Source organism: Staurois parvus, unplaced genomic scaffold, assembly GCF_062004578.1.
Source record: "Staurois parvus isolate SC_StPar_1 unplaced genomic scaffold, SC_StPar_1.0 ptg000486l, whole genome shotgun sequence".
In the NCBI taxonomy this organism is placed as follows: domain Eukaryota; kingdom Metazoa; phylum Chordata; class Amphibia; order Anura; family Ranidae; genus Staurois; species Staurois parvus.
Window position 1 is genome coordinate 2,941,056 of NW_028318282.1, and position 26,178 is coordinate 2,967,233.

At 42.4% G+C, this 26,178-nt stretch overlaps 1 protein-coding gene across 1 annotated transcript in view; it reads right to left on the minus strand.

The window, feature by feature from the left end:
• Positions 1-26,178, minus strand: part of LOC149452292 (NACHT, LRR and PYD domains-containing protein 3-like) — a 64,323-nt gene that overhangs the window by 12,003 nt on the left and 26,142 nt on the right. The window contains exons 7-10 of the mRNA XM_089689585.1: positions 22,584-22,748; positions 15,379-15,543; positions 8,330-8,494; positions 3,799-3,963 (exon numbers count right to left, since the gene is read on the minus strand). Of these exons, the coding sequence (XP_089545711.1) occupies positions 3,799-3,963; positions 8,330-8,494; positions 15,379-15,543; positions 22,584-22,748 (660 nt within the window). The remainder of the gene's footprint in view (positions 1-3,798; positions 3,964-8,329; positions 8,495-15,378; positions 15,544-22,583; positions 22,749-26,178) is intronic.

Sequence of the window (26,178 nt, forward strand, 5' to 3'; positions counted from 1 at the left end):
GTGACTGCTGTGACAGTGAATCACAGTGGTCACATGACCCTAAAACTCCGCTCGCCTCCTGGCGTCTGAAACCCCTTAAAGGGCTGGGAGGTGTCGGCGTGTGCCCTCCTACCCGGAAATGAAAAAATCACGTATATACGCGTGATTTTGTGCAGCCCTGCCGCCCTGTAGCAGTATTTCTGCTGTAGGGCGGCGGGGAAGCGGTTAACAGTTGCAGTGGTTTGCAGCTATTTAGAGTTGTGCCTATATATTTTGAGGGTCAAGTCCTTTTTTTCCTTAGTACCAGTACTGTGGACCTGGAGGTGATCTTGCCTGCATTGTTATTGTGGTAATGCACTAGGTTGGTGCGTTCTCTCATTGTTGTTTTTTCTAGTACATGCAAGAACACCCACAGTCTTGTGAGGGCAGCAAGACCATCTGGGTCACACCCACAAGACAGTCAAGCAGAAAGTCCAACATTTCCGTAGCTTCATGCCTATGCGCAGAAGGTTATTATTTTTACATACGCCTAACACTGGGAGCCTGTTTGGATCCTCCTGAGCTCTGGATTGAGCCTGAGAGATCTCTGGAGATTGTAGTTGCTGGCGGCCGGCATTACACTTTGTTCCCTGTGCCAATTCAACCTGTACCTTGGATTATTTACTTTGACCTGCTGTTTACTTCACGCTTATGTGAGTATATTTGATGGTGTTAAATACATTTAATGGGACATTTCTACACTGAGTTTCTCTTTATTATGCAAATATCGCATTTGTGTCGGTGTCCAGTGGAAAGGTCCTAATCTCCGCATGTGATCAAGAACTTTCCGATCATGTGACTGCCGTGACAGTGAATCACGGCGGTCACTTAACCCTAAAATTCCGCCCCGCCTCCCAGTGTATGAAACCCCTTAAAGGGCCGGGAGGTGTCGGCGTGAAGATTTTAAGTAGACTGTTTTATAGTTAAGCCCAGTGACTCCAGAAGAAGTAACTGGGCTTCACAGAAGTTTATGTTTGGCTTTAAGATGCATCTTTTTTTGAATGGTTGTTAAAGTGTTACTAAACCCATGATCCCGCATTCACTATATCCGGTCTCCGACAGTACACAGAATATGGAAATGTAATTCTTTTAGTAAATATAAACTAATACCTCTTCTCATCAGCAGTTACAGCAGTCTTGTGACTTCTATCAGTGTCCAGCAGATCACTGGTTAAAGCTTGTAGGAGGAGTTTTCATTCTCCTCTCACTGTCCTATGAGGTCGCAGGACCCCTGACCCTCTATCTGGACAGCGCTGATTGGCCCTGTACTGATCATATGCACTCTCCCAAGAAAAAGAAAAACTCTCTAGCAATGCACACCCAACTGAGCATGTGCAGCTTGCACCCAAGCCTTAGTTCTATCAGCAGATGGATTGGGGACAGTAGATGAAGGAGAGGATCAGAGAAGATGGGATCGAACATCTTTTTTCCCCAGTGCAGAGAATTAACCTCTTAAGTTCCACAGTGGGTATAACAAGCATGCTGTACTGCATATACAGACTGATTTTATTGTTGTGGGTTTAGTAACACATTAATAGTGTGTGATAAGATACAAGAATTAGACAACAAATCAACAGTTTATGGAATCTAAGGCAGGCCATATTACTAAGCAATTATCTTTCCTGCAACCTGCAGTTGCAGGAATGAAAATTGCTTGATGCCCCCATCAACACAGTCATAGTTGATGGGGGAATCCCTCCAAAAGAGCCATTGTGTTCTACCGGCAGGGAACCATTTCCCACTGGCAGAAACCAATAATCACTGCTGGTGGCTATAGCCGCTGGCATTGGTCTCATGAAAAAAATTCAACAGGCTGGTTGTACTAAAAGTTGATCAACGGAATAACTTCAGTACAACCAGCCTGCCCATAGATGGATCGAATCTCATCCAGTCCCTGCTGAACTGGCCAAAATTTGATTCATTTTGATTACATTATCATATTTACACCCTGTTCCAAATTATTATGTAAATTCTATTTAAGTGTCACACAGATTAAATATTTTGTTTTTCACTTTAAGGTTGGCCATACATTATACAATTATTTTCCAATTTTCTTCCCAATTTCCTTTAGATTTACCTTCAACTGTGTAGTGCAAGGGCCTGCCTAATTGGATACAACTGAAAGTGTTGTTTAGGTTTCTCCTCCTATTATATGGTTTTTGGTAAACCTAAACCAAAAATCTCCAGATAATTGTATAATGTATGGCCAGCCTAACTCATGGATGGCATTGTGTGTCAGGGCTCTTTTGATCACTGAAAACAATCTCGGACACCTGTGATAATTAGATTGGCCGGTGAGCCCAATTTAAGGAAAAACTACTAAAGAATGGTGTTCCACATTATTAAGCAGAGCACCATTTTCAAGCAATATGGGGAAGAAAAAGGATCTCTCTGCTGCCGAAAAGAGTGAAATAGTTCAATACCTTGGACGAGGTATGAAAACAGATATTTCACGAAAACTTAAGCGTGATCATCGCACTATTAAGAGATTTGTGGCTGATTCAGAGCACAGACGAGTTTGTGCAGATAAAGGCACATTGAGGAAGATTTCTGCCAGATCCATCCATGATCAAGAGAGCAGCTGCTAAAATACCATTACATAACAGCAAACAGATATTTGAAGCTGCTGGTGCCTCTGGAGTCCCACGGACATCAAGGTGTCCGTGGGTCTTGCAACTGTGCATAAACCTTCTATTAGGCCACCACTAACCAATGCTCACAAGCAGAAACGGCTGCATTGGGCAGAAAAATACATGAAGACTAATTTTCAAACAGTCCTGTTCACTGATGAGTGCCGTGCAACCCTGGATGGTCCAGATGGATGGAGTAGTGGTTGGTTGGTGGACGGCCACCCTGTTCCAACAAGGCTGCGACGTCAGCAAGGCGGTGGTGGAGTCATGTTTTGGGCTGGAATCATGGGAACAGAGCTAGTGAGCCCTTTAGGGTCCCCGAAGGTGAAACGATGACCTCTGCAAAGTATGTGGAGTTTATGACTGACCACTTTCTCCCCTGGTACAGAAGGAAGAACTGTGCTTTCCGTAATAAAATCATCTTCATGCATGACAATGCACCATCTCATGCTGCAAAGAATACCTCTGCATCAATGGCTGCTATGGGGATAAAAGGAGAGAAAGTCATGGTGTGGCCTCCATCCTCCCCTGACCTCAATCTTATTGAGAACCTTTGGAGCATCCTCAAACAAAAGATCTATGAGGGTGGGAGGCAGTTTACATCCAAACAGCAGCTCTGGGAGGCTATTCTGACATCTTGCAAACAAATTCAAGCAGAAACTGTCCAAAAACTCCAAGTTCAATGGATGCAAGACTTGTGAAGCTGCTATCAAATAAGGGGTCCTATGTTACAATGTAACGTGACCTGTTCCAATGTTTAAAAAGTTAAAATTTTGTTAAAAGTTTGATTGAAATAGCTTTTGATTTCAGTAAATATGCTTCAAACACAACAAATGACAATTTTCAGTTCTTTACAACCTATAAAGTGTTTTGAAACTTACTGTGCGTAATTTGGAACAGTGCATTGGAAGTTTTTCATGTTTAAAAAAAATACTGTTATCATTAGGAGGTTTGTTCAATAAAATTTGAATTGTACTCTTAATAGTTGATAACATGAGAATTATGCTGTTATTTACATAAATTATTTAGGTAAATGAAAAAATATATAATTTGCATAATAATTTGGAACAGGGTGTATATATGATTTATGTGGCTTAGATAGAAAACTGTCCCAGAATATGATTGTGTCAGTCAGTCCTGTTATACTCACTTTAACTCCTTTATACAGCTTGTTGCCAGAGCTGCCATCAGATCACTGAAATGAGGACCCTCCAGATTGTTCCAGGACAGGTTCAGTGTCTTCAGTGTCTGGTTATTTCTTATTCCAGATGCCAGGTGGGGGCAGGAACTGTCTGTCAGGTGGTTAGAACGCAAACTGTAGAAGAAGAGAAGAATGTTACCAGGAGAAAATGAATTTCTCCCCCAGGAATGAATGCAACCATTTTTGGAACTCATTTCTCTTTATTGGAATAATTTATATTAGATCCCTTTATAAAACTCCAGAATATTTTATAAGAAAAATGTTATAATGGAGTAAAGACCCCAATACAGTCCTCCATGTGTAGAGATGGTGATATCTCCATATACAGGATGACCACAGAATACCACTGACATGACTCGTATTGTGCTATAATCTCCTTGTGTATGGAGCATGAATCGCATCAGCAGACCTTGTGAGGTCAGAATCAGCATTGCTAGTGATTGGACGGGATCATTTTTATCTGATATTCTATTTATCTCTGCTGATAAGAGCTCTGTACTCATAGTAAATAATGGGAAAACATCTGACACTAAATCGCAGATGGTCATGCCAGGTAACAGAAAGTTCATATGAGGCCTTGATTATTATTGCAGTAAGATCAGATTTCCCCATGTATGACCTCCTATAATCCCATTTATTTGATTAATTAACAGACTAAATGGAATATCAAGTTTAGCCAGTTCCCTCCTAGCCAATGTACATAAACAGCAGAGAGGGTGCTCTCTGGTTCGGAGTGGACATACCCATATGTCTCCTCAGAACTGCGCCTTGTACGCATCTCCTGGGGCACGCTGAGGCGCAATCTGCAACCAGCTGTGTCCACTGGATTGCCAATTGCGGTACCTGGCTGCTCAGAGCAGGGCCATCAATAACATTGATTGGACCCTGGACAATATTTTTCTTAGCCCCCCCCCACCTTCCTCCCCCTGCTCGCATGCAATTTCACTCTCCACCTGCTCTAATACAATAAATAGCAGCTAGACTCAAAATCAGTTTACTGCAGCAGATCAGGCAGTGATTATGATTTCTTGTCAGGGGTTACAGCACATCATTACAGCTCATTGACTGGTTACTAGAGGTAACAGCACACATTATGGCTCACTGCTTAATTGCTAGAGGTTACAACACATCATTTCTGCTTGCTGATTGGTTGCTAGAGGTTACTGCACATCATTACCGCTCACCCATTTGTTGCTAGGGCTGGGGGAGAGGGTGTGATAGTGGCAGTGTTGGGGGGAAGGGGGATGGGATGTGTGGCAGTGCTAAGGGGTGGGATCAATGGCAATGCTGAGGAAGGGGGGAGGGTGCAATCATGACAGTGCTGAGAGGTTGATAGGATGAGTGACAGTGCTTGGGGGGATGGGATCAGTAGCAATCACTTTATGTCACATGTCAGTCAGTGTCCACTCAGTTTCCCCTGCCTGCATGTGACAGAGGGCGGGGGGGGGGGGGGGGGGATGTAAGCGAGACGGGGAATGAATGAGAGTGAGGGAGGTGATAGAGAGGAGGAGAGAGAGAGGGAGGAGAGAGTGAGAGGGAGGAGAGAGAGAGGGGAGGATGTGTCACGGTCTGGGTCAGGTTCAGAGACCAGCTGCTATAGCAGTGTAAGGCTTACCTTAAACCAGCAGGATATGTACACAGGCAGGTCACCCTGGGAAATGACGCAGGCTCACCTGAGGTGCGGGGTCTAAGCATTAACCGGTTTTCACCAGAGCTCCTAATGGTGGAGATGGATTTGGCTGCGTGTCAATACCAGGTCGCAGATCTCAGGATCACCCCACCAGGGAATGAGCAAGCCGGTAACCGATAGCAGATCAAACAGATTAGGGATAAGCAGAAGCAGAGTCAAACAAGCCAAGGGTTGGTCACAGATGGTAGTGGATGATGATGAGACGAAATTGTGGTCAAGAACAAGCCAAAGATCGGTAGCGGAGGTGTAGACGGCAGCAGGAACAATAAGCGGGATATTGGCTGGTAAGGCACAATAATCTGGCAAGGAGGAAGTGTATGGACATGGCTTTTATAGGAAGTTCATGGGAGGAGCAAGGAGTTCAAGGTTCAAGACAAACAGGGCCAAGGCAGGATCATCCAAAGAATTGTCAAGGGAGCTGTCCAGCATTCCAGGTGGCTCAGTGAGAAGAAACATTGCCTCTCACCGCAGAAGGCCCAGGTTCAATCCCAGGCTCGGGGAGGATAAGGGAGAGGGGGCAGAGAAAAGGGTGTGGGAGAGAGAGGTGGGATGAGAGGGAGGGGGAGTAAGAAAGAGAGGGGTGAGAGAGGGAAGGGGTGAGGGAAGGAGTGACAGAAGGGGTTGGTGTGATGCCTAGTACCTACCTCCCACCAATCCTCATCCTCTGTACAGGGCCCCCATCAGCCTATCCTCGTGTTGATGTCGGAGCGGAGAGGAAGTTGAATAAGGAGCCCAGTCTTTGGGAGGTGCCAGGGGTGCTATGCCCACTTCTGCTCACCTTGGTCAGGGAGCTGGTGGAGGTCTTTTCCCTCCGGGGCCCTTGATCCTAGACACCCTTATTCTGCTTGCCTTCCCCATTTCCTCTGTCTCCAGGGCCGCCTGCTTGCCTTGTGGAGCAATGCGCAATCATCCTGCCTGCATCCCAAGGACACCGCTTTTGGCACCAGAGTTAGTTAAGCTGCCCTGCTTACCATTGCCACCAGACTCTCCATGACAAAGGGCTCAAGGGCCCCACAATAATGACTGAGCCCAGGGTAGCTGCCCCTTTTGCCCCATGTTAAAGACAGCCCTGGCTCAGAGTGGACCTGGTACCATATAATAGCTGTGATAAGAGTCACAATAGTAAGTAAGGCTGTCAATCATGATGCCCTGCTTACTACTGTGATGATCCCTGTGATCGGTCACAGTGATCACATGGTACCAGGGCCAATCATCAGTAGCAAGCAAGGCTTCAAGAATGAAACCTTTGCACAGTGTTAGAGATTGCTTATAACAGTGATCAACACTGTAATAAGCAATCAGAGTGTAAAAAAAAAATATATGCCTGTATATATTGTACATTTACATGCTGTCACCAGAACAAGTACAATGTCACCAGGGTGACATTGTACCGTGTGGCAGTGATCATGTACAGTACAATGGCTAGCTGCTCCAGCCATTATCTCTGATCATCGCCACAGAAGTACAATGTCACCAGACCACTCCTGTCAGTCAGTATCCCTAATTTCCGCTGCTCACACACCACTGCACTAATTACTGTATGTAATTACCGCAGTCCACTCACGGTGTCCCTAATCACCTCCACATCAGTCATATTGTTCCTGATCACCACCACACCAGTTACAGTTACTGTGTCCCTGATCATTGCCACACCAGTTACTGCCTCCCTGATCTTTGCCACATTAGTCAAATTGCCCCTAATCACTGCCATACTAATCATGTTATCCTTGATTACATCACACCAGTTACAGTGTTCCTGATCATTGACACACCAGATACAGTGTCCCTGATCACCGTCACCCCAATTACAGTGTCCCTGATCACCGCCACATCAGTGCAGTGTTGCCTCTGCCTGCCACCTGTACTAACCCTGGTCTGCTGATTGACCACATTTCTGCCTCCTGTTTGTACTGATCCTTTACCTGTTTTTCTGATCATGTCTCTGCCTGTGGCCTGAAGTGATCCATCAACACATCCTGCTGACTACATTCATGCAAGACACCAGGCCAGTGGACATGACATTCCTGGGGGTAGCCATATACCAGCAGACTAGGCTTGTTAGACTTATAAGAACTGGGACTACTACATATGACGCTACACTAAGTTACTGTATTTTCCTTGACCACCCATACAGAGGTGACCATTACAGCACATTTGGTTTTGACACAATTGGTTGATTTGCGTGATGTATAAATTACAATATTCAGTATATAATCAGTCCAGACAGTGAAAAGGCCTCTCACACGTGGTATCACCATACTCGAGAGGAGTAGTGTGTTTTGGGTTGTAAATATAAGTATGTACGTACTGTCTTGGCTATTCAGACTCTCAAGAAATGAGATAAGCAGTTAGTACATCAGGACTGATCAATTTTCAAATATATACCATTGTTTACAGACTCTATAACTTTCACACAGACTAAATAATATACACTGATTTGGGTTATTTTTGCCAATGAGATATGGCAGAATACATTTTGGGCTAAATGTATGAGGAAAGTTTATGTACTGTATTTGCAAAATTTTTTCAAGAGAAACTAATAAAAAGTGTTTTTTTTTTTCAAAACTCTTGGCATTTTTTCATTTATATAGCAAATAATAAAAACCCAGTGGTAACTACATAACACCAGAAGAAAGCTCTATTTATATAAAAAAAAATTGTAGAAATTTCACTTGGGTACAGTGTTGCATTCACTTGGGTACAGTGTTGCATGACTGAGAAATTTTCAATCAAAGTGTGGCAGCGTTGAAATCTGAATATTATTGTCTCAGTCTGTCCTGTTATACTCACTCTAACGCCTCTATACGGCTTGTTGTCAGAGCTTCCATCAGATAACTGAATTTACGACCCTCCAGATTGTTCTCATACAGGTTCAGTATCCTCAGTGTCTGGTTATTTCTTATTCCAGATGCCAGGTCTGGGCAGGAAATGTCTGTCAGGTGATTTCCAACCAAACTTTAGGAGAAAAGTAGAATGTTACGAGAAAAAAATGAAGTTCTCCTTCAGGAATGAATGTAATTATTCTCTACAGGAATATAACTCATTTCTTTTTATCATGTTAGATTGTAACAATTATATCAAACTTTACACACTAAAAACACAATAGTGTGATTTCATATGCAACTTCAGAAGACACATTATTTTCAATGGTGCTTGTTCAAATCAATGCAATATGACTGCAATGCAATATTGAAAAGGTCCCAGCACTACTTTAGTGTGGCTGCAACATGATTTTTGCCCCATAGATTTCAATGGAGTAGCACCAAAAACATATCTACATGTGTTTATTTGGTGTAATTTTCCCGGTGATTTGTGTTGGTTGTTAGGATGCTGGCGGGTGCTGTCTCCTAACAACCAGTGACTTATCTCTGCTGTTAGCAGCAGGGATGAGTCATTGGTTGTTAAATTGCTGGCACCCACTGGGGATTTCCAGCTGACAGCAGAATGTCAACAACTGAGTTGGGGCCTCCCCCAATTCATACCAGGCCCTTCGGGTTTAAATTTTAAAAGACGCCCAAAAAATAAAAAATGTGGGGTCCCCCTCAAAATTGATACCAGGACCTTATATCTGGTATGGTTTTAAGGGGGGGCCCCATTCCAAAAAATGAACACAAAAATGGCATGGCGTTACCCCACAATCCATACCAGACCCTTATCCAAGCGTGCAGCCTGGCAGGCTAGCAAAGTGTGTGGCTCCACCTCCTGAACCATATCTGGACCACCCTGGCAGAGCATGTTGTCCCCTTGTTGATGAAGACAAGGGCCTGTTCCCCACAACCCTAGCCTGGAGGTAGTTAGGGTCTGCAGGCAAGGGGCCTACTGGAATCTGGAAACCCCTTTAACAATAAGGGAGCCCCCAGATCCTAAGCCTCCATGTGAATGACATGTGTGTACATAAAACCATTACTTATTCACCAAAAAAGTCAATTTTAAATAAAAACTCAACAATGGATGTACATCAGGGGATATATATCTATTTATTTATTTTAATAAAAGACTTGTTAACCACTTGTCAACCGTTAATTTACTGCTAGCTGCCGCGTCCCCCAGACACTTTAATGTACCCATATGTCGTGGTGCTAATGCGCACTGGCTTGATCTTGTGACTGCTGTGTCCAGTGGAAACAGCAGATCACATTGCTCAGTAACCCACCACTGTGAGCAGCCAGGGTATCATGTGAACACTATGACCAATCATAGCGATCACATGATAACACATAAGCAAAAAAAGTCATGAATGGCTTTCACTCATGACAGTTTACTTACTATTGTGATGCTGTGATTGACCCACTTCTATCACATGCTACCTGGGAATATCACGGCACCCTATACCATGTGATAGCTGTGGGCCAATCACAGCATCACAATAGTAAACAATGAATCATGAATGAAAGCCATTAATGACAGTTCAAACGATTGTTGTTACACTGATCATCACTGTAAAAAGCAATCACAGTGTCAAAAAAAATAATTGATCAACCCCCCCCCCCCAACCAGTCTCCAGGGTAGTACAGTGACACTATGGTTGATCAATTTTCAAAATATATACAGGTGAAACTCAAAAACTTAGAATATCGTGCAAAAGTTCATTTATTTCAGTAATGCAACTTAAAAGGTGAAACTAATATATGAGATAGACTCATTACATGCAAAGCAAGATAGTTCAAGCCGTGATTTGTCATAATTGTGATGATTATGGCTTACAGCTCATGAAAACCCCAAATCCACAATCTCAGAAAATTAGAATATTGTGAAAAGGTGCAATATTCTATGATAATATTATAAAATTCACCGCTACATAAAGCCCTAAAGATATCCTGAGACAATCAGAAATGCCCAACAGGAAAAAAAGAAGAAATAAAATAAACCAGAGAAAGAAAAAAAAGGAGGGTCAGTCCGGGATTCGCTTAGGGACCGATATTTAAGGAAGCCATAGATTCCATGTTCTATAGAACGTCTTAGTGTTATTATGAAGAATACCGTTAGCCTGTCGCTGACCATAATCCAGTTACCCTTATTCTGTACTTAGTCAAGAGGAACCACCGACTGCTTCAAATATTTAGCAATAGTAATTCTTGCCACCAAAATTATATATGTGATTAATTTCACTGACTTTCTGGGAATCTCATCAGGTAGTTTTTGAAAGAGGGCCAACTCCAGGGATCTACAGGTTTTTACTCCTGTCACTGAGTAAATAAAGCTAAACATCCAAATCCAAAATCTGGTCACTATAGGGCATTGCTACCAGATGTGATACACAGTTCCCAGCTGGTTGCAAAGCCGAAAACAAGTGGGCAATGTTGACAGGTGCACATTTGGTAGGGATCAAGTACCAACGTAAAAGTGTTTTATAGTTGGCTTCTGTTAACTTTGTATTAATGGATACTTTAGATAACGCATAAGCAATATCTTGCCACTCAGATAATTCAAAGATAAGATTCAGGTTCAGTTCCCACGGAGTCATAAAAGACAGCTTGGAATTCAGATCAATGAGGAAAGCATATATCGCCAACACCCATCCCCTAAAAGGCCCCTTGCTTGGCAAGATAGTTAAAAATCGTGAATATAAGAAGTCCATCCAATAAATTAAGTTACATCTTATAAAAAATAAAATTACGAAAAACCTAATACTGTAGATACAAATTTTATTATACCTAAATATTTCACTAGGCGGTATCTGCAGTTTGTTTTTAAAATATAACTGTCGAATATAACTGGTCACCATTAAGATAATATCCAATTCTTAATAACCCCTTGTTAATCCACCACTGAAAATATGTAGGTACTAACCCAGGTGGGAACTCAAGATTGCAAAAAATAGGGGCTAACGGTGTATGCAGAAGTGATAAGGCTTTACAATGGGAACCCGATCCCAGATGGCTAATGAATGCAATAAAGCGGGACACAGTGTAGGAGGGCGTAGAAGGCTAGGAAGCCACAGCAATGAGCCAATGGCAAGAGGACACCAGGAGAGAGCTTCAATAGAGACCCAAGTAATTAAGGTTTTTAAGCAGTAGTAAAGGCAAGTTAAGATATTTGAACAGCTTGAAAATAAGCTTGTAGGTTGTACAGGCCATCCCGGCTTGTGGTTTTGAAGCATATAATGTCGATTTGTTCATCCGGGGCTGTTACGCCAAATAAAACAGAGGAACTCAGCTTGTAGGTGCTGTAAGTTCCCTCTCAGGATTGCTATTGGTAAGTTTCTAAAGAAGTAAAGTATCCTGGGTAAAAATTTCATTTTGATAGAGTTAATTCTCCCAAACCAAGATAACGAATAATCCACCCAACGACGAAGATCTCCTTGAAGTATTATGGATAGCGGAGGATAATTAACCCGGTAAAGGGTCTCGATGGATGATGTTAATTGAATCCCTAAATATGGAAGAGAGCGATGTGCCCATTGGAGATTATAAGTATTATCCTGAAAGGTATGTACTGTGGAAGGAGAAAATAAACACTAAGAGCCGTTGTTTTTTGAGAGTTCAGGGAAAGCCCAGCAATTTGAGAGAACTGGCGCAGTAGAGATAACAAATTAGGTAGAGTGATTTGAACATAAGAACATCATCAGCAAACAGGGCATATTTATGCTCCTGTTGTCCACAGCAGGTGCCATGAATGTTGCGGTGAGGAGTGAATTGCCACAGCAAGAGGTTCAATTGGTAATGGAAAAAGTAAAGGAGAAAGTGGGCAGCCCTGTCTCGTGCCACATTGGATAGGGAACAACAAAGATCTATAACCGCTTACGAGACTTGAGTTTAGTGAGTGCTGTATAAGGTTTTAATAAAGAGAGTAATGTGGAACCAAATCCAAAGGCCTCCAATGTGGTAAACATTCCCAAGTTAAGCAATCAAAAGGCCCTATGGAGATCCAGCGAGAGAAGTAAAACTTCCCTAGAAGGAGGAGCATCCCAATTAGTACATACTGCTGACATCAGTGTTATAGACCAACAAATCTGGTCCAAGGTTTGGCATCCAGTTATAAATCCTGAATGATGTTTATGAATATACTGTTCCAAAAAAGTATTAAGACGCAGAGCCAGAAGTTTCATAAGAATTTTAAAATCATTGTTAATCAGTGAGATTGAGCGATAATTAAGGACATCAGTAGAGTTAATATAAGGTTTAGGAATAACACTTATGTACACCTTATTTTCGTCCAGAGGGACCACTTCACCATCCTGTAAAGAGGTAAAATACAGAGCCAAATGTGGGGCAAGCTGTTCAGAAACTTTTTCATAATAGCTTTAGAGAGATCAGCAGGGTCTGGTGATTTATGTGGAGATAGTGTCCTAATAGTCTTTTGGATATCCTCACAAGTAAAGGGCTGTTCCATGAGCTCCTTATGGGAATCCTTAAGAGATGGTAGGGGCATGGCCTTTAGAAAGTCATTATTGGAGGAGGAAGTGTCACCTTGAGGTCAACTGTATAACCGTATAACAAAATTACGGAATTCCTGAAAAATCTTCTGGGGATCTTGAAAGATATGACCCCCAAAAGTCTAATTCACGGGAGAGCAAAATGAGAATATCTAGGAGTAAATTTGTATTCTAACAGGCAACCTGGCCTATCACGCCAGGTAAAAAATGTATGATTTGTCTAGAACAATTGCTTTTGTGGTAAGGGAAATATTAAGTTCCAGGTGGGCCTGTTCAAGTTTATATAACAGGTTGAGAGTCAGGGAGCTGTTATGTTGGTAACCAGAGCCTCACATTCCTTAGATTTGGCAGAAATAATCTCATCACAGGCTTTTTAAGTCTGGACGACAGTTGAATAATAAAAGCCTCTGGCAGAGGCCTAGTGCACAGCCCAATTAATAGCAGGTGTAGTGTCTTCTGCTTTTTTAACATTAAAGTAAGCTTTCAAGTGGGTAGAAATATCTAGACAGCAAGATTCATTACTGAGGAGAGATTTGTTTAGTCGCCAATGTGGTTTGACCATCCTAGCTGTCTAGTTAGAAAGCGTCAGCACTACAAGGTCATGATCTGACCAGGGTGTGAAGTCCTGAGAAGAGAAACATATGGTTGATAAGAGAATAATGATTATGAGCTCTAGAAAAGTGAGAATAATCTCTAGTTGTGGGTTTGGCTTCCCTCCAGGCATCAATGGCCTAAATGTATGAAGATTATTTGTTTACAAAATTTTACAGAAACTAAAAAAACTTGTTTTTTTTTCAAAACTTTAGGTATTTTTTCATTTATATAGCAAAAAAAATCCACAGTGGTTACAGCGTTGCATGGCCGAGCAATTGCCAGTTAAAGTAGCACAGTGCTGAATAGCAAAAATGCCCTAGTCATAAAGGGGGTAAAACCTTCCAGAGATCAAGTGGTTAATCATGTTGTCCAGCGATGTAGATCTATGTCAATTATGATGAATGACGCTGCAGACCTGAACGAAAAAAACCTTCCTGGCACCTGACTTCAACAGAAATTATCCCACAGGATTAACTTCAGATCCCAAGTTATCCCTTCCTTCCACTCACGCCTTCAGTTCTCTCAATGCCATACATAGATAGAAGAAAGAATAGCCATATGGTGTAATATATTCAATTATAAACAAGATCCAGACTTTAATGTATGTGCTTACATTCATGAAATGTTTAAACCGCATATATTCCCATTTCCCAACCACAAGCAGCTTTCTGGAATGCCGAAATGTAGTGTAACCTCACTTAAGATGGCCGCTCCTCCACTTCCGGTTCTCGTCCAATGTCAAGTCCCTTTACGCGTTTCGTCACTTCCTGACTTCCTCATAAGAGTGGAAGGAAGGGATAGCCTGGGATCTGAAGTTAATCCTGTGGGCTAATTTCTGTTGAAGTGAGGATCCAATGGATTATTATCTCTGGAGGCTCTTATATTACTTATTTAGGGTAAGGGTATGTAATTCAGCCACATAGATGTGTTCACAGAGTGTTCATAGAGGAGTGTGTATATAGAAGTATACACAGAGTGCTTCACTATTTCACGTGTTTTTCACATTTTTGTGTGGTTTTTTGTTTGCACAAAAAAGATTTTTGGATTTAAATATATTTAAATATGATTTAATCACCATTATATTGAGGGCAATACACTATCCAGCTTTTTTTTCTTTTGGAGGTATACAGCATTCTTGGAGATACACAGTGATTATGAATCAGAACTTGGATGAATAATTTTTGGAATTTTTGGAGTTTAAAATATTTTCACTGACACTAGTTTATTATTTACAATTTTGGACTTTCAACTGTGAAAGTGGGACTTAAGTGTCAATATACATGGTGTTTATTATATCACAGCCTATTATAGATATAATTTAGGATACAAATTTCATATCACAGATCTTATTGAAGTATGATCCCTCAGGGATTTCCCACTTTTACAAAAACTGTCTTCCTTTGGGTATTCTTGCACCGCTTAGGAAGCACAAGTAAGGTTGTTCAGATGGTCCCAATCTTTGTAAAGATTGCTTTAAGTGTGAGGGTGCAATGGAAAATACTTGGTTGGTTTGGGCATGTTCCAAGACCCCTTGGCCCAAAGCTTACAGTAGCAAACGTTCTTAAGGACTACCCCTGTGAGAAAAGTAACTGGAGGTATGAGCATCCCCTTGAGAGGATTTGAACAAAGTTATGAGCATCCCCTTTAGAGGATTTGAACAAGGTTATGCGCATCCCCTTTAGAAGATTTGAATGAGGTTTTAGGAAAAATATATTTCATGGCAGAAAACAGAGTGTGATAAGATCCAAAAATAAAACATATTTACAAAAAGGAGATCAAACATAATTACAATATTATTTTTTGATTTATGTAGTTTGGATGTAAGATTATCAAAGAATTTTATTGTCTCAATCAGTCCTTTTATACTCACTGTAATTCCTCTATCTGGCTTGTTGTCAGAGCTGCCATCAGGTCACTGAAATGAGGACCCTCCAGATTGTTCTTCGACAGGTCCAGTATCCTCAGTTTCTGGTTATTTCTTATTCCAGATGCCAGGTGGGGGCAAGAACTGTGTGTCAGGTGATTGGCATACAAACTGAAGAAGAAGAGAAGAACGTTAGCAACAGAAAATTAATTACTTCCCCAGGAATTAATGTAACTATTCTCTACATGAACGGAACTTATTTCTGTTTATTGGAAAATAAGTGAAAATAGAACAGACCTGTATATAACCACAGGAAAACAGAAAGGGGCACCAAACCAAAACTGAATAGAATACTCCAAAATAACTGTAACTTTTAGTTAGAAAAAAAAAAGGTCATACACATTTTTGGGGTAACACCACTGCCTCTTCATAAAGGCTACAAGCATAAGCAAACAATAATATCATAATAATAATAATGAAAAAATTATGTTTAGATATGAATGAGTCTATACCACAAATTCTAAAACATCATATAACAGCAACATCAAACTTGTCACGTGAACGTCAGTTGTCTCAATTGAATGTGAAAATGTTAAAAGGTACAAGCAATATACCATATTTTTCACTCCATAAGATGCACTTTTTTCCACTCAAAAAATGGGGGGAAATGTCTGTGTGTCTTATGGAGCGAATATGGAGCGACCGGCCCGGTATTGCCCCCATGTTAGAATACCGGGCCGACCACTCAGCTCTTCTCTGCAGACCTCCAGCAGTCCTACCTCTTCCTCGGTCCAGCAGTGTCCTCAGTCTCCTCTCCCCGGCGCCAGCATGGGTACCCATCTGTGACAGCTTGCGGCTTCACAGCTTGGTACCCACTGCGCAAACGCGAGAAGCGCCGCGCTTTGTGAATGGCCCTGTAATCTTCTGGGACCTGTCACGTGTCCCAGAAGATTATGGGGAGGGAGGGGGAAGGACAACTTTGCAGAAGTGGGAGTGGGTACCTGTCAAATTTCGGGTACCAGCACCCCCCCCCTTTGCTCCCCAAAGGTCCACAGTCTCTGGTCATCTGTACTGTGTCCCCAGTCTCTGGTCATCTGTACTGTGTCCGCAGTCTCTGGTCATCCCCTGTACTGTGTCCGCAGTCTCTGGTCATCCCCTGTACTGTGTCCGCAGTCTCTGGTCATCCCCTGTACTGTGTCCGCAGTCTCTGGTCATCTCCTGTACTGTGTCCGCAGTCTCTGGTTATCTCCTGTACTGTGTCCGCAGTCTCTGGTCATCTCCTGTACTATGTCTGCAGTCCATTGGTTCAGAATATTTTTTTTCCTCCTCTAAAATCTAGGTGTATCCTATGGTCAGGTGCGTCTTATGGAGCGAAAAATACGGTACATAGTAAAACCATAAACAAAGAAAGTGGATGTATAATGTAAACATATATTAACGAAATGTGTAAAAAGTACTGAAATATTAGGCTGCTGAAAAGAGTCATTTGCTACAAAAATAAGTACTAAAAGGAAATATGTACTAAAACACACTAAGAAACCAAGCTGCTGAAATAAAACAAATTGGCTCCTAAAATCAGGAGACTGAGTAGTTGAAATAAAACCATGTCACTGCTTTAATGTGTACTAAAAAATTATAAGACTAAACTTATTTTGTTATAAGACCATACTACTGAAATATGACTAAATGTCATGTACATACGGTGCCAACCCATTTTTATTATAATGCATGCACATTTTGTGTATTTCCCTCTGCATAGCTTGTTCTTGTTGCCTGCTGTTCATACATGTTTACCGTTACTTATGAAAGAACTTTGACAGTGAAGGTTCTTTTCCTTACGGTTCATACTTTCATAGCTCATACACATTTCATTTTCTATTTTATTTTTTCATAAGATTCCCCCATCAAGAATTATAAATTCATTAATTTAAAAAAAAAATCCACCATGTTGGATCAGTCACTTTCAGTTGTGAAATGAAAAATAGTGTGTTGATGTGGGTACACTAATGATGTGAAAGCCGAAAGCTCTGTCTGTCAGAAAGAATTTACATTCGGGTTTTCTACTCATCTATGGTCTGCTTAAGTCTAGCAGGAGTGGTCCCAGTACTTGAACACATTGATCAGTGGCAACCTGAGTCTGATTAAGTAGCTGTATTAATACTAACATGTTTGCATATAGAGGAAATCAGCAGTTGATTAGACTATATTCATGAAAAAAGTTGTGACAGCAGTAAAGATGATTGACCTCTATAGTGGTCATATTTGTATCAGAGCTATAGAAACCGCTATATTAATACCTTAACATTAGACAGTGTGTGGGAAATGGTGTACAGGGAAACACCTCAACACAAAATTAACTTGGATGAAATTAATGACTTAACAGATCTGTATCAGATAATGAATAACAACCAAAGTTTGTGCCATGAATACAATGAAAAAGAGTCATGAGGGTGCATGTGTGTGGTGGAGGAAGATGGCTGAGTGATCTCTCTGCTCCACCTGGGCATTACTGGAGCTATCTGAAGCTCACTAAACACCCTGCGCTATATGCTCCTCCACTGCAGAGTCCGATGCCATTTCTCTGTTTGCCAGGACCAGCTGCTTGGTCTGTTGCATCCACTCCAATGTTCCTGCACAGAGGAACTAGGTGTGTGGAAGAAGATTTGGAGATCCTAACAGGAGGTCCACAGGCATTCAGCTATATTGCCTGAACATTAAGAAGAAGGGCATGTGGCCAGTGTACAGTGGTGTTGTAGGTCCACACTACGGCTCCTATGTGTTGGTGCCATCTGTCCTGGTAACTCAGTTCAAAGGTCCATAATGTAAGTTATCTTCAGGATGACTGGGTAGACTATCTACCTACGGCAGAGTTTGCCTATAACAATGCTAAACATAGCTCCACCTCCCAAAGCCCTTTTTTCCTCAATACAGAGTACCATCCAGTTTTTATTCCTGATCTCCCTATAGCAACTCAAATTCCTGCTGTTGCCAACAGATTAACTACATTACAGGAGATTAAGGCGAAGTTGATCGAGACTTTGGGGGAGGCTCAGGAATGTTATAAAAGGGATGCCGACAGTCATCGCAGATCACTTCCTACCTTTCATGTGGGCGACAAAGTTTGGGTATCAACCAAAACTCTGAAGGTTCATGTTCCATCTGCAAAGTTGGACCAAACGTTTGTGGGACCTTTCCAGATTTCTGCTCAGATCAACCCAGTCAACTTTCGCTTAAAACTTCCTGACAGTATGAAGATTCAGCCTGTTTTTCACGTATCACTTTTCAAACCATTTCATGAAAACCTTTCTCTGGAAGAATTCTTCCACCTCCTTCACCTATTGAGGTACACGGTGAAGAAGAATATGTGGTGGGGAAGATTCTTGACTCTAGGAAGTTTAGAGGAAAATTGCAATATCTTGTCCAGTGGGAAGGATATGGGCAAGAGGAGAATTCTTGGGAGCCTGAAAAATATGTTCATGCTGCTAGATTAACAAGAGAATTCCACCAGAGGTTTCCCCACAAGCCTGGTCCTAAGACGTCCAGGGGACGTCCTGTGAGGAGGGGAGTACTGTCAGAGCCTGCATCCGAACCTGGGCCTTCTGCGGTGAGAGGCAATGTTTCTTACAATATTTTGCACAGTGGGGGACGTGAAATCTATAGTCCGTGCTCCCCAGTTGATGGAAGGATTGTGAGTGGAGAACCCAGGAATGCCCAGGATGATGGGGAAACTTGGGTGATGTAATCAGCTGAAAGCTGATGGTCTCACAATTGTCAGCCTCAAACAGCAGTACCAGGGGAACTGGTTTATGGGTAACAGGTCCTGAAGATAAGGGTGAACCATCAACTATCTCCATATCAATAGGGGTAAATGTATTTCTTGCATGAATATTATTGCTGTGGGCAAATTCTATATCCATAAAGTTCTCCCCAGCCCCAGAGTCCAGCATAGCTGAGCAGGAGATTTCACGGCCCTCAGAGACAAGCTTAATGGGGATGACAAAATGAGAGAGTAGTGAGTTCACTTTATTTTCTTCAGGAATCAGTGGGGAGACAGACTGGCTAATAGAGTTTATTTGTTCAGGCACAATCACATCAGCCATAGCAATTGATCTTCTAACTTTGTTAGGACAATTAACTGCATAATGACCAGAGTCCTCACAATATAGACATAAGTTCTCTCTCTCTCCTGAATGGAAATGGATCTCTTGATAGCATCAACCTGCATAGGCTCGGGAGTGTTAGAACCCAGAGAGACTCTTGAATCCTGCTGAACAAATGGACTAGCATAGAGATGCATGCCCCTATTACTTCCAAACATTCCCAGCCTCTCCTTCCTCCTTTCTGTAAGTCTTTGATCAATTCGGATACATAATTGGATGAATTCCTCAAGATCATTAGGAATATCTACTCTGGCAAGCTCATCCTTTACCTGTTCAGAAAGCCCTTGGCGGAACTAGCTTTTTTGTGCTGCAGGGTTCCAAGTGGTGTCTGCGATCAGCGACCGAGCGTTTACCCTGCCTCAGACTATGCAACTTTGCTTTGGCAGTAGCACAATGGTTGGGATCATCAAAAACCGGATTCATCGCGGTCAAAAAGGTATCGAAATCATTCAGAGTGACATTGTCTTGTTCTATATAAGGGGAGGCCCAAGCTTGAGCTTCCCCATTCAGCAGTCCAGTAATAAACATTACCTTCTTTTTCTCTGAAGGAAATGCAGAAGGGTACATTGGTAAATATATACGACATTGATTAAGAAAACCCCTGTAGTGGCGGCAGTCTCCATTAAACTTAGATGGTTGGGGCTGAGGCATATGTGAGTTGGTATCATCTCGCTTCAGCAGTTGTCTCTGCAGAGTCTGAATCTTTCCCTGTTGCCTATCCACTATGCTTTCTAGTTTGGCAACTTTTTCCTGATGGGTCACCCCGAATTGCTGCAGCTCAGCAATTTGCTGCATAAGAGGAGCCACAACGTTTGCTATAGCGGCCTCCATGTTTGGGCCAGATTATTCTGTCACGAACAGGGGTCAGGTTCAGAGACCAGTTGTTATAGCAGTGTAAAGCTAACCTGAAACCAGCAGGATAGGTACACCAGCAGGTCACCCTGGGATATGACACAGGCTCACCTGAGGTGCGGGGTCTAAGCACTAACCGGTTTTCACCAGAGCTCCTAATGGTGGAGATGGATTTGGCTGCATGTTAGTATCAGGTCGCAGTTCTCAGGATCACCCCACCAGGGAATGAGCAAGCTGGAATCTAATAGCAGATGGAGCAGGTAGGGATCTGGCAGAAGCGGAGTCAGTCAACAAGCCAAGGGTCAGTAACAAGCAGTAGTAGATGGGATGAGGCAGAATCGTAGTCCAGGAACAAGCCAAATGTCGGTAGCGAAGGTATAGATGGCAGCAGAAGAGACAAGCGAGATACTGGCTGGAGAAGGCACAATAATCTGGCAAACAGGAAATGCAGAGACATGGCTTTTATCAGGAAGTTCATGGGAGGAGCAAGGGGTTCAAGGTTCAAGATAAATAAGGTCAAGGTAGGATCATCCAAATAATTGTCAAGGGTGCTGTCCAGCATTCCAGGTGGCTCAGCAAGAAGAAACATTGCCTCTCACCGCAGAAGGCCCAGGTTTGGACCCAGGCTCTGACATTGCATTGCTACCACATAATGAGTGAGACTTTCATCCTCCTGTTTCCTGACAAAAAATCTCTGCCTCAAATCCGAGACAGATACATTTTCTCCAAACAGGCCCTCTAGGCAGGACATTGTTCTAATGTAGCTCACTTCTCCTCTTGCAGCACGATCACCGCTTGGTGGATGTCATCCTCTAGGGCATTAATAGCCAGCTCCACCATTAGCTGAGCTGGGACCTGGTACAGGTGCACGGCACTCTCCAGTCTTTCCTCTCACTCAGCCAAAGGGATGTCTGAGCCATAAAATTTAGGTAACAGGGCTAAGGCTGGAGCCATCATGGAGCCTAATTCTCCTTTTACACCATCTGCAAGGGACATATCCTGTTGACTGCCACCAAGTGTAGGGTGGTGCAGTGGAGTAATTACTTTGAGTCCAGATGCAGGAACAAGAACTTGTATTAAAAGAAAGGCTCAACTCAACAGTCATCCCAACGGGAGAGCACCATGTTGGGAAACACTCACAGTTTAATGTGACTTGAGAACACAGCAGGTTAGGATGCACCAACAGCATCTGTATCAGAGGATGGAGTGTGGCCTGGCTGGCCCATTGAAGGATATCTGCTTCTGGGATAAGCTTCCAGATTATGGGGAAGGGAGGATCAAATATTCAGGTATGAATTATCATGCCTCAGCCAATGCCTGGAAGGGGGTATCCAGAAACCTGGTGGGGAGGTGATAAATATGGGGATGCCTTTCCAGATTGTTTTTCCTCTGCTAGGTGGGTTCTAGTTCTCATGGGTCTGCTGCCCCTGGGAGGAAGCTATACTAATGCCCTGTACACATGATGAGAATAAAACGTACGAACGATCGGCTGGGTTTTTTTCACCTGCTTGTCTCACATCGAAAGTGAAAAGGTTACTAAAGATATGAAAATTCTTCTATGAAAGAAAAGAATTTCTAAAGTGATGTCATGTATTGCGTTGTATTTGTATTGTATTTTCAGATGACTACTGTTCTGATTAAACAAAAATCGTACATTTTGGTATCGTACGAGAAATATTTTTGTGCTTGTCCCTTCAGATATTGTCATACGAATTATCGTGATCGGCTCTCAAAAGCTGTGCACTAACGATCCGATTATCAGATGATCAGTCCTCGTAAGAAAATTTTCGTATGATTTTCTTATAGTGTGTACGGGGCATAAGATAAGAATTGCAGTTTGGGCCTCAGCAGCTGCTGAACTGAGTGCCTGAAAACAATTAATAAGGTTTTTTTTGTTGGAGGGCACTGTCCTGAAGTCCTGGTCTGGAAAAGGATCTTTTCTTCTCGCTGAGGAACTACCAGCGGAAGCTGGGTGGCAGTCAACTCCTGGGATATTGTAAGTAAGACCTACTGTGTAATTTCAGGTTTACCTGCAGTTATAAGAATTTGTGCTAGAAGTTTGTCCATCTATTGATCGCTTTGGAGTATCCTGAACCCCTGAAACTCTCTCCTATTTCATGTTATTCAGCAATAAATTCTATAGATATTCTTAAAATTGTCCCAGTATATTATTGTCTTAGTCAGTCCTATTATACTCACTGTAATCTCTCTATCCAGCTTGTTGTCAGAGCTGCCATCAGATCACTGAAATGAGGACCCTCCAGATAGTTATCAGACACATTCAGTGTCCTCATTGTCTGGTTATTTCTTATTCCAGATGCCAGGTGGGGGCAGGAACTGTCTGTCAGATGATTTCTTTCCAAACTGAGAGAAGAGAAGAATGTTATCAAAATAAAATTAATTTCTCCCCAGGAATGAATGTAATTATTGTCTGCATGAATGAAACTCACTTCCCCTTACTGCAATCAAAGGGGAAATTTAAATAGATATGTTTATCTATAAAACATTCAGTTTCGATTTAGTTTTGCATATACTCTTTATTTAGAAGAAATATTGGGCTCAATTCACTAAACAAAATTTACTGCTTTGGAATTTGTACTAAAATTCCGCATGGCATTTTTCAGAAACATTTTTGTAATTTGTCAAAAATCGCTTAAAAAATAAAGCATGTGTTATTACTGTAAAATGTGCTTTATTAATCTCATGAAAACATTTGGTATTTTATCGCTTGGATGCAGTGCGAAGTGAAACATTTAGCAGTGGCATACTTACCACTGCTAGATGTGACATTCAGGTCATGGCTACTGGTTGTTAAGGAGTCAGCACTTGCGGGTATCCTAACAACTTTGACTCATTCCTGCTGTCAAGACAAAATCCATGGATTTGCGAAGACACAGAACAAGACAACACAAGTAGGAAGTGGCACTGGTAAGCTGGTAAGTAGAAAAGGGCCCCTTCCAAGAACCTTGACATTTGAACGTCAGCGTCCTTGGACTCAAGGTATCATGGGTGTGATTGATAAGGGACTATGGAGTCAATTCACTAAGAGTTATAGAACAACTGAATAAATGCGGTAAAATACACATGCGGTAAAACATTTACAAATGTGCAATTCGCTAAGAATTTTGCAGTAAAATATAATTATTGCAGTAATTACCACATAATTTTATGTGGTAATTTATTGCACAGTAGCTGTTGTTAAGGAAGCCAGCCTCCCAGCCCTTAACAACAAATGACTCATCAGCTGTCAGCAGTTTCCCGATGACAGCTGAATGTAAAAAAGAAGAATTGCCGGCAATTATAAATTAATTTAAATACCAGCATGGGGTCCCCCCCACCCATACCAAGCCCTTTGGGACTGGTACGGATTTTAAAAGAAACACACACAACAATTTTTTTTTTGTTTTAAATGGCATGGGGGTCCCCTCCAAAATCAATTCCAGACCCTTATCTGAGCATGCAGCCTGGCAGGTCGGGAATGAGAGGGGGGGGGAATGAGCGCTCGCCCCCCGGACCATACCAGGCCACACGCCCTCAACATGGAGGGTGCTTTGGGGCAAGAGGGCTCCCCCCCAAAAAAAACATCTCCCCTAGTTGATGGGGACAAGATCCTCTTCCCCACAACCTTGGTTGGTGCTTTTGGGGGTCTGTGGGCGGGGGGGCTTATCAGAATCTGGAAGCCCGCTTTAACAAGAGAGGGACCCCAGATCCCCCCCCCATGTGAATGAGTATGGGGTACATAGTACCGCTACTCATTCAAAAAAGCCAGCATCTAGAGTGGAGCATTTTTTCTTTTCATTTTTTGAGTCGGCGACGGCAGGCATCGTGATTGACACGAGGGGGACAGTTTTTCTTAAATATTTGTTTTTTTTAATAAAGGACTTGTCAAAGACTGCCTACTGTGGTTTTTTACACTACACTTTTTTTTTTTAATGAGTAGCGGTACCATGTACCCCATACTCATTCACATGGAGGAGGATCTGGGGTCCTTTTCTTGTTAAAGAGGGCTTCCAGATTCTGATAAGCCCCCCGCCAACAGACCCCCAAAACCACCAACCAAGGTTGTGGGGAAGAGGCCCTTGTCTCCATCAACATGGGGGGATGGTTCTTTGGGGGGGAGCCCTCTTGCCCCAAAGCACCCTCCATGTTGAGGGCATGTGGACTGGTAAGGTCCGGGTGGGGAGGGGGGGGCGAGCGCTCATTTCCCCCCCCATTCCCAACCTGCCAGGCTGCATGCTCGGACAAGGGTCTGGAATTGATTTTGGAGGGGACCCCCATGCCATTTAAAAAAAAACAATGTGTGTGTTTCCCTCAAAATCTGTACCAGACCCAAAGGGCTTGGTAAGGATGGGGGGGAACCCCATGCTGGTTTTTAAATTAATTTATAATTGCCGGCAATTCTTGTTTTTTACATTCAGCTGTCATCGGGGAAACTGCTGACAGCTGATGAGTCATCTGTTGTTAAGGGCTGGGCGGCTGGCTTCCTTAACAACAGCTACTGTAAAGAATTCACAATGTCACCGCTAGATCCGCCCAATTGTTTACATCTGACCGGCAACTGTCAGACCTGACAGACTGCAGTGAGTGGTTGAAGGGTGCAGATGGGCCTCAGGCTTTTTCTTATTGCAGTGAGTCGGTGTCATCATGAAAACGCGGAATGCCGTGATTGACGATGGAATCATTTTTTGGCTTTTTTTTTTTTAAATAAAAGGACTTGTTAAAAAGTTTTGTTCTATTTTTTGTTCAATAAAGAATTTTTTTCAAAAGACTGGTATTTTTTTTTTCTCACTACATTTAACCATTTAGTAAAGGAATAAGGGTACAAACATCAGATGCCCCCTTATTTAAAAAGGGTACTCCTGATTGTAATGAGCTCCCCCACAACCACGGGGCCAGGGTTGCAGGGAAGAGGCCCTTGTCTCAGTCAGCATGGGGATACTGTCCCAACGCTGAGGGCATGTGGCATGCTAAGTGCAGACCTGTGCTCAGATGTCTGGTAGGAATTTAGGGGGGACCCCACACTTTTTCCCTAATTTTTGGGGGTGGAGTTCTTAAAAATCCTGGTATGGCTTTTAGGAGGAACCCCACACACTTCTTTCCCCCCGCCATTTTTGGGAGGTGGGTCCCTCCTAACCCAAAGATTCTGGTATGGATAAGGAGGGGGGAGCTGTTTTATATATATATATATATACATACATACATACATACACATACACAGTGGGGCAAAAAAGTATTTAGTCAGCCACCAATTGTGCAAGTTCTCCCACTTAAAAAGATGAGAGAGGCCTGTAATTGGCATCATAGGTAGACCTCAACTATGAGAGACAAAATGAGAAAAAAAATCCAGACAATCACATTGGCTGATTTGGAAAGAATTTATTTGCAAATTATGGTGGAAAATAAGTATTTGGTCACCTACAAACAAGCAAGATTTCTGGCTCTCACAGACCTGTACCTTCTTCTTTAAGAGGCTCCTCTGTCCTGCACTCATTACCTGTATCAATGGCACCTGTTTGAACTTATCAGTATAAAAGACACCTGTCCACAACCTCAAACAGTCACACTCCAAACTCCACTATGGTGAATACCAAAGAGCTGTCAAAGGACACCAGAAACAAAATTGTAGACCTGCACCAGGCTGGGAAGACTGAATCTGCAATAGGTAAGCAGCTTGGTGTGAACAAATATTTTTTTGCCCCACTGTATATATATGTATAATATCAGTCCAAACATTCATTAGGTTTGAATGTTCGACCATGAGCCGAACAGCCTATCACTACTCCCCATCCAAGTT